Source organism: Orycteropus afer, unplaced genomic scaffold (genome assembly GCF_000298275.1).
Source record: "Orycteropus afer afer isolate SDZICR_OR568_19922 unplaced genomic scaffold, OryAfe1.0 scaffold00019, whole genome shotgun sequence".
Taxonomy (NCBI): domain Eukaryota; kingdom Metazoa; phylum Chordata; class Mammalia; order Tubulidentata; family Orycteropodidae; genus Orycteropus; species Orycteropus afer.
In genome coordinates this window covers 6868490-6883340 of record NW_006921606.1, presented here as the reverse complement: position 1 = coordinate 6883340, position 14851 = coordinate 6868490, and the positions used below count along the sequence as shown (strand labels likewise).

The 14851-nt window shown below is 39.6% G+C and overlaps 1 protein-coding gene across 1 annotated transcript in view; it reads right to left on the bottom strand.

Annotated features, from left to right (window-relative positions):
- TTC23 (tetratricopeptide repeat domain 23) overlaps positions 1–14851 on the bottom strand; it is a 123547-nt gene that overhangs the window by 67216 nt on the left and 41480 nt on the right. The window contains exon 5 of the mRNA XM_007959949.1: positions 12887–13064. Coding sequence (XP_007958140.1) covers positions 12887–13064 — 178 coding nt within the window. The remainder of the gene's footprint in view (positions 1–12886; positions 13065–14851) is intronic.

Sequence of the window (14851 nt, the reverse complement as noted above, 5' to 3'; positions counted from 1 at the left end):
CTAAGACACTTGCTTGCTAACCAGATGGCTGGTGGTTCACATCCACCAGCCACTCCTCAGAAGGAAGGTTGGGCAATCCTACTTCCGTAGTGATAGTGCCTTGGAAACCCAAGGAGGGGTCGCTATGAGTCGGGTTTGACTCCACGGCACATAACAACAACAACATTGTCTTCTCACCTGCATGGTTTCTCTCTCATGAAATTTGAGCTTAGTCTTATTGGTTGCCCCTTGTAGGTAACTTTTTGTTTTTCCCATGCTGCTCTCATGATTCTTTCTTTGTCTTTGGTATTGGTAAGTGTGATGGTGATATGTCTGGGTGATTTTCTTTTGGGTCTATCCTGTTTGGGGTTCAATGGACTTCCTGAATGGATATATTCTCATCTTTCATCATACCAGGAAAATTCTCTTCCAACAAATCTTTGACAATTTTCTCTGTGGTTTTATTTGTCTCTTCCTGTTCTGGAATTCCAATTACACTAGGTTATTCCTTTTGATGGTATCCCACATGAACCCTAGGCTTTCTTCTTTTTGTTTTGATCTTTTTTCTGATTGATCCTTTTCCAAAGAAGTGTTCAGGTATTTGCCTTCAATCTCCTTAATTCTGTCTTCCATTAATTCAATTCTGTTCCTTTGCCCATTCAACGTCTTATCCGTTTCTGAAAATTTAGTATTAATCTTCTGGATTTCTGTGTGTAGATTTTGTACCATTTCTAATTTTTCACTTATTTTGTCATTTTGCTCTTGTATTGTCTTTCAAAATTGTTCTAGGGTTTTCTCTGTGTTTTCCTTGATCTGTCTCTCAATTCATTGAAGATACCTAAATATAATTCTTTTGAATTCCTTATCAGGGAGTTCCAATGCTGTATCTTTCTCAGGGATGTGTTTTGGGTCTGTATCCTGGTCCCTTGTTTCTCCTGCTTTACCTTGCTTCTTTGTGTGGACTGTGATGCTCTATTGTCTCTGAGGCATTGTGACATTTTTGTATTTATATTTAATTGGTGATTGTATGTTGGAGTGAATTGCCCATGATTTTCAATTTCTTTGTTTTGTTTGTACGTTATCTATGTAAGCAGGGTACTGTGCTCTGCTATTTGCTAGTTATCTGCACTTATACACTCAGCACCTGTCTCCTTTCCTGTTGTCAGCCTCTCCTATGTCCCTGCTGACCTTGGCAAACAGAGCCTATTCTTAAGTCTCTGGAATCCGAATGAGAATGCTATCATTAAAATCTAAAATGGCTGCCACTTGTAAAGATTCCAAATGGCTATGCCCTCTGTCACTTTAAATATCCAAAATGGCTGCTGCATGTAAACAATGAAAATGGCTGCATCCTCTGGACAGCGAAAAGTCAACAGCTCAGGTTGTCTCCCTCCCTGCTGTTTCCTTTCCTAGTCTTAGGCCACCAGCACAGACGTCTCTGCATCCCTTGGTGACCAGGGTTGATCTTTAGGTCAATTCTCAGTTCCCAACACCACTTGGAAATATTCAGGCTATTGGTCCCATCAGAATAGCTGATAGTCCGCAGCTCCAACCGTCTCTGTACTCACTGTTTTTGTTCAGGTTTTTCCACTAGTTGGGGACTAATCTACTCCTGCATGGTTCTTTCAAAGCTCAGGGCTCCAGGATTATCTTCTGTATCTCTGTCAATTGGTTTTTCTTTTCTTCATTGAAGAGGGTCTGTGTCGCTTGTCTGCCTATTCCTCCATCTTAGCTTCTTTTCTTGTTTTAGTATCTTATGATTATATGTTTATCACCTGTCATCTTGAAGCTGAGGAGGAGTGTTTATTATTCCCAAATCTCCTGAGCTACTAGCATGTTGAACTGAGTTAAACAAAGAAAGAAAGAAAGAAGCTTTGATATCCCACATTGAGCAAGGTCCTTAGTGGAAGACTCATTCACAAAACTACCACTGCCTCTGCCCCTGCTAAGGTACCAGCATCTGGCCCCTCCAACGGCTTATGTGTGTTTCTGGGTAAGTCATGATTCTACCATACCAGTCTGGCAGCCAGTAGATGTGGCCAGGGCTGCAGCTGGCAGGAGCTTATCTAATTGGGCCTGTCCCCTCAGATTTGTGAAATGTGTAGTTTCCTGAAGCGAAATCTTGATGACTAATAGAAACAATGACCAAGTACTTCTCTTTACGCAGGCACACTCCAACATATGTACGCTCAAAACACTGGGAGAAGTCTGAGTGGAAGACCCTGGTTCTTGGGAAGAGTGAGGGAAGGCATAGTGGGATTGATTTCTTTTCTCACTTCACAATGATTAGGGGTTCACTGACCCAGAGAGAAATTTCTACACCCTGCCCTTCCCCACAAGCAAAATGGAAAGCAAACAAGCAGATTGAGGCACAGTTGTGGATTTAAATTGAGTATATTTATCCTGGAGATGAGAATAAAAAATAAACCATTGCCTTTGAGTCACTTCCGACTGATGGCAACCCCCTGTGTGTCAGAGTAGAACTGCTCCACAGGGATTTCAAGGCTCTGGTAGCTCAGTGCCTAAGGCATTTGACTGCTAACCAGAAGGCTGGCTGTTCAAATTCATCCAGCTGCTCCACAGAAGGAAGATGAGGCAATCTACTTCTGTAAAGCTTTACTACTTTAGAAACCCAGTGGGGATCACTACAAGTCAGAATCTGGTTTTTTTTTTTTTTGTTTTGTTTTTTGTATTCAGAAGAAAACCACCAGGCTTTGCCATTTTGTTCTTGTACTGTCTTTCAAAATTGTTCAAAATTAGGCAGAACTAATGTGCCTCTGGGTAGGCTTGGACTGCCAACTTTTGGGTTAGTGCTTAACTAGTCTTAACTGTTTGCACCACCCAGGGATACCTAAAGATAAGAACACTTGGGGCGGGGACCAACAGGAGTCTTCATTTAAGTAATGTTGAATTAGCACTAGGGAGGGGTGGGGGAAGGCAGAACTGACACCGATTAAGCACCTACTTTTGCCATGTGGTGCTAAGTGGATGACAGGTATCAGATCACTTTATCTCACAAGGACCAGTGAGAGTGGTGTTAACAGCCCAATTTACAGATGGGAAATGAAGCCTCAAGGAGAATAAGCAACTGGCTGAAGGTCACAACAGTGGAGTCAGTGGCAGAACAGGATTCAAACTAAGATGTGTGATACCAAATGCCATTCTTTTCTAGTCTAGCAACTGGTTAATAGAGAGAGATGATTTTAAAATCACTGTAATGAAGAACTATTAAGAGTCAGAGAAAGAGCTTGCTAAATAGTAGTCTCCCAGAAATAGAGTGGGTTGGCTGGGGGGATAGTGAGCTGTACATATGTGGACCCCTCAGCACCATCTGAGAGACTTTCGAGGGAGGCCATGGAGGGGGTCCAGCAGTGGACAAACATGAATCAAAGCAGAATATAGAAACTCAAGTTTGTGCCTAAACTGACCAGCTGTGAGGCTGCATACCTTTCCCTTTCAGCCCTGCCAAGTTGGCCATTTCCCCCTCAGCTCTGAGCTCATGCCTTGTGAAAGATGGGGTCAGGTTGTAGCAAAGTGGCCACTATTTTTCCTCTCTCAGCTTTGCCAATAAGAAGCCTGGCATGGCCATACTGGTCATGAAGGACAGGGGCTCCTAGAGAGCCTCCGAGAGGAAAGCAATGGAGTAGGGAATTTTAGTGGAAGGACAGACGGGGGTAAATGATAGGGAAGTCACTGAGTACAGAGAGCTTTCAAAAACTGAGCTCTGAGGGCCTCAGACTATAACAGTTCTTTTAATAGTCCAAGAAAGTGCTTGGTGGCAGCTGTCCAATTGTCAATTTTAGCTCCTCCAAGGGGCTAGGAGAAAAGGCCCTACTCATTGTAAGGGTTAGCACCAAAATAGACATGTAGGGAGCTTATATTTTCTTCTTTGGTTGCAAGTGTGTGTTTTCATAAAACTTAACTAGAATTTTAAATTATAATAGACATACTTGCACATAATTTTCCAAATTTCAGAGTGACAGCTAAGGGTAAATAATTAAAATTAAAAATCCTCCCTTCCTTCTGTCTACATGCCTCACCCTCTCTTCCTTCAACAGCCAGGCTCACAATTAGCCAACCACTATCAACAGTTTCTGTGTATATTTATGCTTATACATACACACACAGGCATATGTTTTCTCTCCCCTCCTTCCTTCTCTCTCTCTGCACCAAACCCATGAAGGGATCATAATCTGGCTCTAGCTTCTCTAGGAATTATCTCTCACTACTCACTGTGCCCTTTCCTTACATTGGCTTCTCTCACCTTCCCTCAACAGGCTGATATCTACTCAACATCTGATTGCAGCTCTTTGTCAATTAACTCCTGTGATTCCACATCAGGTCAGGCTGCCCTAATGGGCACTCTCACAGCACTTGGTACCTCTTCCTGTAGGACACAGCTGGGGTTTTACATTCACCTGTGTGATTTTTTGATTAAAGTCTGTCTCACTCATGAGGCTACTTCTTGAGGGCAGGGATACTGACATGTCTGGATGCTCCATCATAGCCCCAGAGCCTACTTGCCATCAAGCTGACTAAAACTCGTGAAGACTCCATGAGTGTCAGAGTAGAACTATGCTTCAAAGGTATTCAATGGCTGATTTTTCAGAAGTAGATCACCAGGACTTTCTTCTGAGGCATCCTTTTGGATTAGCAGCCAAGTGTCTTAACCGTTTGCATCACCTATGGACTAGGACATGTATCATCAACAGCTGTTGAGGTGGCTTTTTAAAATTAATAATACATTTTAGTCATCTTTCATGTCAGAAGGTACACATGTATCTCATTGGCTCTACAGTATTCCATCGTGTAGCTATACCATAATTTGGTAACCAGTCCCCTATTAATGAATTTGTAGGATGTTTCTAATTTTTTTTGCTATTGCCAATAGCACTGCATCACTGCTCATACATCTTTGCACACTTGTGCAGATAGATGTGTCTGTTTGCTAAGTTCCTAACAAGTGAAACTGTTGGGTCAGAGTGCTAGTGTATTATAAAACTGGAGAGGTAGTAGCAATTGTCTTCCCCCCAAAAACTGTACCAATCCACACTCCTAAAGATGCCTGCTTCCCCCTAACCTTTGCCACCACTGGGCATCATCAAGTTTTTTAGTTTTGCTCACTCATAGTGAAAAATGGCATCTCCTTGATTAAAATGCATTTCTTTAAAAAAAAAGCAAGGCTGAAGATTATTTCTGTATGGTTATTGCCGTTTATATCTCCTTTTCTGTAAATTGCCCATTCCTGTCTTTTGTCCATATTTCTAGAGTTATCTGTTTCATCTAGACTTTGTAAGACCTCTTTCTGTATTTTCCCCTTTGCCATTTATTTTTTGACTTTATGATATGTTGTTTCAGAGAAAATTTTCATTTTCATGCTGTCAGGTTTATCAGTATTCATTTCCTCTCTTCTCCCTATCTCTCAATCTGTACCCATCTGCACATACTCATAGGAAGGAGGTGTGGGACAATGCTTGACAAAAGTCCACACAAGCTATTTCAGGGAGGGGAACTCTGGGATGACCTGTGGTTCATTTCATAGTACTTCTCTGTATGGCTTTAAAAGATATATATACATATGTGTGTGTGTGTGTGTGTGTGTAGTTCTGGTGGTATAGTGCCTAAGGCATTTGACTGCTAACCAGAAGGTTGGTGGTTCAAACCTACCAGCCACTCTGTGGAAGGAACACTGGGCAATCGACTTCCTTAAAGATTTACTGCCTCACAAACTCAAAGGGGATCACTATGGGTTGGAATTGACTCGATGGCAGTGGGTTTGGTGTTTTGGTATATATATATCACATGTATTAATTTAAAAATAGTTGCTACTTTAAAAGAAACAGTAATTTTCCCTTTTAAGCACCTGGATTTTTGTCATTCTTAGAAAATTTTTGTGGTAAACAAAATCATGAAAACTTAATTGCTTAATTCAGCTTCTATTTAAAATTTTAAACAGAAAAAGGCTAGTACTTTCAGAGATTTCTTTATTAGAAATAGCATTAGTCTGATTATTTCTAATAAAGGCACTGTATTTTATAGCAAATACACAGCAAATAAGAAGAGCCAACTGGGAGAGCTGCCATTTGCTGAACACTTTGCAGCAGCTAAGGCCATGTGTGAACATCAGCAGCCTTCGCTGGAGAGCTTGGCCAAGGCTAACAACTAGCCCAGAGCTGGGACTGAAGCTGGATTTTCTGACACCAAAGCTTCTAGTATAGCGACTGATAAATTATTATTTCATTATACTTTAAAAATCACAATTCAGTAAATTTAGCATGGCTGACCTGAGAACTGTCTAAGATGTGAGCAAGTATCCGAGGCCAGTGCAGGTGAACTGATGCCCTCTGACAGCACAGACCCACACACATGCTCTCAGGCCCCAGAATGAAATGCTGTGATTTTCCTTTTGGAAGGAAAATGAGGTCCTAGTGCCAAATCTGCCATGAGGAGTTTCAGGAACAACCATATTTGCCTGGCCTTCTGACAGCCCCTGCTTCAGGGTTCCTGTTAGGGCTAAGAAGCTTTGTCATCAGGGCCTGGGACTTTGCCTCTGCACTAATGGGGCTCTGTGGGCTTGGTTTATTTTTCTCCATTTTAATGGGTTAGTTCCTAAAATACTTTTGAACTTTTCTGTGTTCTACAGAAAATAAAAGGTCTTTTCTCTCTGGGTGCTTCTCTCACTCCAAAGGAATGAAGAGTGAAAAACAAGAGAAGAAATAACAAACCCCCTCTTCTTTGTGTGTACTTAATAAATGCCTTTTAGGCAGGGACTCCCTGGGAGAGCTGGGGCCACACTGTACCTTTCTGCACCCAAGGTAAAGTTCCTAAAGAAACAGGAACTTTGAAAAATGTCTTATAGTTAACAAATAAAATAGCTTACACTGGCAGCATGCCTAATAGTTCCCAAAGTGCTTTCCATTTTGAACCTTTGAGTAGCTCTGTGAAGTGGATGGGTTTTTGTTTTTGTTTTTTTTTCATTAGGGGCTAATGATAAGGCCTATAATCAATCAGTTGGTAAACAGAAGAGTCTGGACTCCAACCTTCTGGCTTAAATCTAATGCTATTTTCACACCACCAAGTTCTTGAATAACAATCTGTAACCATTTATTCAAAATATGCTCTAATCTTTAATAACCTAAAGAAAAAACAAGAAAAGTCATCTATCAAACTTTGTAAGTACTATCAAATGAGTGATTTCTTCTATAACTTGGGTACAAGGAAAGGTTTCTAACTTAGATGCAAAAGCCAAATGTAGAAGAAAAAGTTGATAATGTAACCATATTTAGAAAATATATTCATGGCAGAAACATTATGAAGCCAAGAATCAAAATTCTTTTAGAACTAATAAATGAGTTCAACAATGTTACGAGATATAAGATGATCATACAAAATGAATGGTATTTCTATATACTAGCAATGAACAATTTGAAAAGGAAATTAAGAAAACAATGCCACTTATAACGCTATCAAAAAGAATAAAATTCTTTAGAATAAACTTAACAAAAAACCAAACCAAACTCACTGCCATTGAGTTGAATCCAACTCATAGTGACCCATCCTTGGGTTTCTGATGCAGTATCACTACAGAAGTAGATTTCCCAACCTTCCTTCCAAGGAGTGGCTGATGGGTTTGAACCACCAGCCTTCTGGTTAGCAGTCAAATACCTTAGGTACTACACCACCAAATAACTACAAAACATTGTTGAAATACATTAAAGAAGACCTAAATAAATGGAAAGATATCTCATGTTCATGGATCAGAAGACTTAACACTCACAACAGAAAAGATTCCCCAAACTGAAATAAATTTTCAGAGCAATCCATACCAAAGTCCCAGGTGACTTTTTTGCAGAAATTGAGATGCTGATTCAAAAGCTTATATGGAAATGCAAGGAACCTGAAATTGTCAAAACAATCTTGAAAAAGAAGAACAAAGTTGGAGGACTTATCTTTACCAATTTCAAAACTTACTATAAAAAAATAGTAATTGAAGGCAGTGTGATACTGGCATGTTGTTGTTGTTGTTATATGCTTTCCAATTGGACCTGACTCACAGAAAGCCCTCCTTGGGTTTCTGAGGTGGTATCACTACAGAAATAGATTGCCCAACCTTCCTTCCAAGGATTGGCTGGTGGGTTTGAACCGCCAGCCTTCTGGTTAGCAGTCAAGTGCCTTAGGCACTGTGCTACCAGAGCTCCTGATACTAGCATAAGGCTAGACATATAGATCAATGGAGTAGAACTGACAGCTCAGAAACAAACCTTTACACTTATGGTTGCCAAGATATGGGGAAACAATAGTCCTTCAACAAATAGCACTGGAAAAACTGGATATCCACAGGCAGAAGAATGAAATTGGATTCTTATCTCATACCATACACAAAAATTAACTTAGAGTGGATCAAAGACTTATGTGTAGGAGCTAAACTATAAAACCCTTAATAGAAAACATAGGTGTCTTTCTGAACTTGAATTAGGCAATAGTTTCTTAAATGTGATGCCAAAAGCACAAGCAACAAAATAAAAAGGGAAATTTGACTTCATAAAAATTTAAAACTTTTGTGTTTCAAAAGATACTATTGACACTGAAAGAAAACCCACAGAATGGGAGAAAATATTTGCAAATCATGTATTTGATAAAGGTCTAGGATCTATTATCCAGGATGTAATAATTTCTATAACTCAACAACAAAACACAAATAACCTAACTGAAAAATGTGCAAAGAATTTGAACAGACAGTTCTTTTATTCAGAAGACATACAAATGGCCAATGAGCACAGAAAAAGATGTGCAATATCCAAACCACAATGAGATATCACTTCACATTTTCTAGGATAGCTATAATCAAGATATAAAAACAAGTGTTGGCAAGAATGTGGAGAAAGTGGAACCCTCAGTCACTGCTGGTCAAACCAAAAACCAAATGCACTGCTATCGAATTGATTCGACTCATAGCGACCCCTCCTTTCCAAGGTAGTATCTATACGGAAGTAGATTGCCCAATCTTCCTTCCCAGAAGTGGCTGGTGGGTTTGAACTGCCAGCCTTCTAGTTAGCAGTCAGATGCCTTCAGCACTACACCACCAGAGCTCCTGTTGAGTTATAAGAATTACACTACTGGTGGGAATGTAAAATGGTAAGATGGCTTTGGGAAACAGTTTGGTAATTCCTCAAAACATTAAACAAAGAGTTATTATATAACCCAGCAATTCTCCTCCTAGCCTTATCCAAAAAAACCAAAACCAAACTCACTGCCATTGTGTTGATTTCGACTCATAGCAACCCCTCCCCGGGTTTCTGAGGTGGTATCTCTAAAGAAGTAGATTGCCCAATCTTCCTTCCAAGGAGTGGCTGGTGGGTTTGCACCACCAGTCTTCTGGTTAGCAGTCAAATGCCTTAGGCATTACACCATCAGAGCTCAAGAGAATTGAAAACACGTCCACACAAAAACTTGTACATATATGTTAATAACAGCATTATTTATACTAGTCAGAAAGTGAAAAGAACTCAACTGTCCATCAATTGATGAATAGCTAAAACAAAATGTAATACATCTGGCACAATGAAATATTATTCATCCATAAAAAGGAATGAAGCATTGATACATGCTCTGACATGAAGGAACTCTGAAAACTTTATGCTAAATGAAAGGACTGGACACAAAAGGCCACATATTGTATAATTCCATTTATATCCAAAATAGGCAAGTTCATAGAAACAGTAAGCAGACTAAGAGTTGTTATGGGACAGAGGGAGAAGGAAATGGGGAATTACTGCTGGTGGGCATGGGGTTTCTTTTGGAGTGATAAAAATATTCTGGAATTAGATACTAGGAATGGTTACACAACCTTGTGAATATAATAAAACGACTGAATCATATACTTTAAAAGGGTAAATTTTAGCATTTGTGAATTACTTCAATTAAAAAATACAAATGACAAATTGGGTAATAATATTTGCAACATATAGTATACCTAAGTCATCTGACTGTTAACCAGAAAGCTGGCAGTTCAAACCCACCAGCTATCCCTCAGAAGGAAGATTGGGTAACCTACTTCCATAGAGATACTGCTCTGGAAACCCAAGGAGGGGTCACTATGAGTAGAATAGGCTCAATGACAGTGAGTATAATAAATAAAGGGATAGAAATATATTTCAAACCAAAAACCAAACTCATTGCTGTTGAGTCGGACCCAACTCATAGTGACCCCTCCTTGGTTTCCAAGGCGATATCACTATGGAAGTAGATTGCCCAACCTTACTTCCGAGGAGTGGCTGGTGAGTTTGAACTGCTAGTCTTCTGGGTAAGAACCTTTATAACTAAAAGAAAACAAGACCAAAATCCTATTAAAAAATCGCCAAATGGTATGAATAGGCAATTCATAAAAAAAAATATTAAAAAAGGCTCTTGATCATATAAGAAGACCTTTAAGTCTATTTTAAATAAGAAAGAGATACAAATTAGAACTATACTGAGGTGACATTTTTCAGCCATCAGATTGGAACTAATCCAAAACCTTGATAATATACTCTGTTAGAACAGGGTTTGGGAAAACACGCAGTCTCATACATTGCTAGTGGAAAGACAAATGGTACAAGTCAAATGAAAGGCAATTTGGCAATATCTAACAAAACTAATGCATGCTCTCTTTGACCTACAGCCCCACTTCCAGGAATTTACTCTGGAAGATACAACTCCAACAATATGAAAATACATATAAATATAAGATTATTCATTGTAACATTATGTCATCACAAAATATTGGAACTATCTCAATATTGGACTATGTCACTTATTGGTTGTGTAGTCTTAGGGGAAAAAATCACTCAAGCTACTAATTCTTGATTTCCTTATCTATAAAATGAAAATAACAATACATCATGGGTAGTAATAATGATTTAAAGAGATAATCCAGATAAAATGAGAATATGGGATTCTCTAACATAACCCCCACCACTCCTGAATTAATTCCAACTCATAGCAACTACAGAACAGAGTAAAACTGCCCCATAGAACTTAAGGCTGCAAGTCTTTAAGGAAGCAGATTGCCTTGACTTTCTCCCATGGAGCAGCTGGTGGGTTTGAACTACTAACTTTTTGTTTAGCAGCTGAATGGTTTAATCACTGCACCACCAGAGTTCCTATACTATAATATAGCAGTTATTATATTTTACTTGAAATAGCAGGAAGGTTTTAGCCTATTTTTTATACTTTTAATAGAGAAAAATTTTCAGAAAAAAAGGTATTAGTGCATGATATAATACAAAGACATCAAACTCACTGAAAATTCCTATGATGCAGAGTAGCAGCTAACAGATGACAACCCTAAGTGGCAGGAGATGAAGAAGTTAGAAGGTATTAGAAAAATTCCTAATTATTTTGATAATAAAAACACTAAGTAAATAAATACCAATGATTAAGAAATTTTATTTGGGAAATAATACTTAAATTATACGTATCAAAAAAAAAAAAAAAAAAACACACCTCACTGCTGTCAAGTCAGTTCCAACTCATAGTGACCCTTCCTTGGGTTTCCAAGATGGTATCTCTATGGAAGTACATTGCTCAATCTTCCTTCCGAGGAGTGGTTGGTGGGTTTGAACCACCCAGTGGTGCAGTGAATTACTTAATATGGCTCTTCTAGCCATAGTCTTTGGGAGCTCTGGTAGCATAGTGCCTAAGGCACTTGACTGCTAACCAGAAGCCTGGTGGTTCAAACCCACCAGCCACTCCTCGGAAAGAAGATGGGGCATTCTACTTCTGTAGTGATACTGCCTCAGAAAACCAAGGAGGGGTCACTATGAGTCAGGTCCAACTCAATGGTACATAACAACAACAACAGCCATCGTCTTTATGACTCTCACCAGATGACTAGGTGGGACTATGCAAAAGAACAACAACAGCCACAGTCTTTAGACTCCCACCAGATGACTAGGTGGGACTATACAAAAGTAAGGTGCTTGTGGCCCATCAAGGGGATTGGGTATTTTGCGAATAATGTAGATAAGGCACATGGCACTCTTATGGGGATGAGACTATCCAAATAATATGTATGGAACCCTAACATGGGGAACAGTTAGTTTTGCCATCCCACTAGGCTTAAAATGAGTCATCCCAGAGGCAGAAAGGGATGGCAATCAAAAGAAAGATCTGGGAGTTGAGTGTGTCCTTGGACCTGAGATCCTTAAGTTGAGATGGCAGAGGAAGACGGCAGAGAGAGATGGCAGAGAGACAGTGGCAGCAGAGGCATAGCTAAAAGAGCTTTGTAACTTGCCAGAGCAGGACAGAGGCCAGGACGAGGGGCTGAGGGCCAGAGAGAAACATGCCTGTGGCACAGCTAAAGGGAGGCTGCCCTGATCGAAGAATTGTATCCTGAGCATTCCTGAACCTGAATTGTAACCTGTACTTCCCTAATAAGCCACATAATCAGAGTCTGTGAGTTTATGTGTGGCCATTGTAATGAATTATTGAACCTAGCAGAGAAGTAGAGAGTGCCACGGAAGAGACGGTCGGTATCAAAATTGGTAGAAAGATTGGAGGGTGGTGACATGTCTGACCTCCTCCTCATAGGAACCAGTCTTGGGCTGTCGATGCTGATGGTGATTCTGTCTTCCCTTCTTGAAATTAGAGGAAGTTGGAGGACACTGTCCCACACTCTTATTTTGGAACTCCCTTTAGAGAATCTTGTGCTTTCATGGAATGTGCACCTGGTAAGAGGGAGACCTGTTTCCAACATTCACTTGGTTATCTAATAAGCAAGTGTTTATTAAGTATCTACCCTAGGCCAAGTGCTCTACTCATTTACAACAAATAACAAAGCAAGGCATTTTCAGAGTTGCTAGTCTACTTGTGCTTATGAAAAGCACCATGTCTAGAGAAGTTTGGTGGACAGTACATTGCACCTTACCTGTAACAAATGATCAATACATGAGTCGTGAAATCCCAAGGCTTGTTCTACACCTGCTAGTTCCCTCAGTATTGGAACACACTCAAGACTTTTTTCACCTTTACTGCTCTCAGTATATTCCAGTGCCTCTTGATAATGGGGCAGAGCTTCTTCTGATTTTTTCTGACCTTGATATAATCTAAAAAAAAAAAAAATTATCTTTTAAATATTAAAATAGAAAATATTGAAATTATAGGTGCTTTGGTTGTTAGGACTTGGCTATCTAACCACTATTGTCCAGACTCATTTCCTAGACAGCTAAGCCTTTCCTCCAAGAGGGAGTAAGGCACACAGTGGTTAAGAGAACAAATTCTAGAGTCACATCACTTGGGTTCAAATCCCAGCTCCACCACTGACTAGATATATGATCTTCAAATCACTTGTAGTTTCTTCATCAGATAGTTAAAGATAATAACAATGCCCATTTTATTAGGTTAGTATGAGGACTAAATTAGTTAATATTTACAAAAACATTGTGATGGTTAATTTGATGTGTCAACTTGGGTAGACTATGATTCTCAGTGGTTTGGCTAGATACTGGCCTGGTTGTTGATGTGATGTGATGTGATCACCTGACCTCCAGTACCATACACCTGCAGAAGTCTCTGGCCTGACACTTGATCTGCAGATTTTGGATTTACCAGCCCATGTAATGCTATGAGCCAACAGAAGCCTCAAGCCTACTGCCTGACCTACGGATTTGGGACTTGCCGGCCCACATAACTGCATGAGCCATTTCCTTGAAATAAATTTCTCTCAATCTCTCTCTCTTTCTATTTACATCTCACTAGTTTTGCCCCTCTAGAGAAGTCAACTAAGACAAACACCTAGAATGGTTTCTGGCACATAATAAGTGTTATGTGGCTATTGTTTTAAAAACACATTAAATATTTAACAAAACAACCACCATAATAAAGAATGCCAAGATGCTGAGAATTGATCTGTTGAGAAATTATAGAGACAGTTGAAGAACAATATAACAGAGCATATCAAACCAAACCAAACCCACTGCCATTGAGTCAATTCCAAATCATAGCAACTCTACAGGCCAGAGTAGAACTGCCCCATAGGGTTTCCAAGGCTATATATATCTTTAAGGAAGCAGACCGCCTCATTTTTCTCCCAGGAAGTGGCTGGTGGGTTTGAACCACTGACCTTTTGGTTAGCAGCTGAATGCATTAATCACTATGCCACCAATGCTCCTATAATGGAGTACAGTTGTTGTTGTTGTTATGTGCTGTCGAGTTGGACCCAACTCATAGCGACCCCTCCTTGGGTTGCTGAGGCAGTATCACTATAGAAGTAGATTGCCCAACCTTCCTTCTGAGGAGTTGCTGGTGGGTTTGAACCACCAGCCTTCTGGTTAGCAGTCAAGTGCCTTAAGCACTATGCTACTAGAGCTCCTATAGAATACAGTAGTAGTAGTATATTCATATAACATCATTATATGAATTATGTTATTAATACTCATTAAAAGACCCTGGGTGGCATAAAGGTTTAAGTTCTCAACCACCAGTTGAAAAGTTGGTGGCTCAAAGCCACCCAGAGGCACCTCAGAAGACATGTCTGGAGATTTGCTTCTGAAAGGCCACAGCCTTGAAAATGCTATGAAGCTCTACTCTGCATACATGGGGTCTCCATGAGTCAGAACTGACTTGATGGCAACTAACAACAACAACATTATACTAATTATATATATTATATTATAACATATTATAATGATACAATAATATTATATGGTAGTATAATAGAGAAATTACAGAATAGTATTAGAGATGACATGAAACATTCTCATTAACTGTTGGAGAGAACCTAATTTAGACATACACTTTTTTTTTTTTTTAGGATTTGGGTGAAGATTTACAGAGTAAATTCACTTTTCATACAGCAGTTCACATATACTTTGTCTCATGTCATTGACCAAAA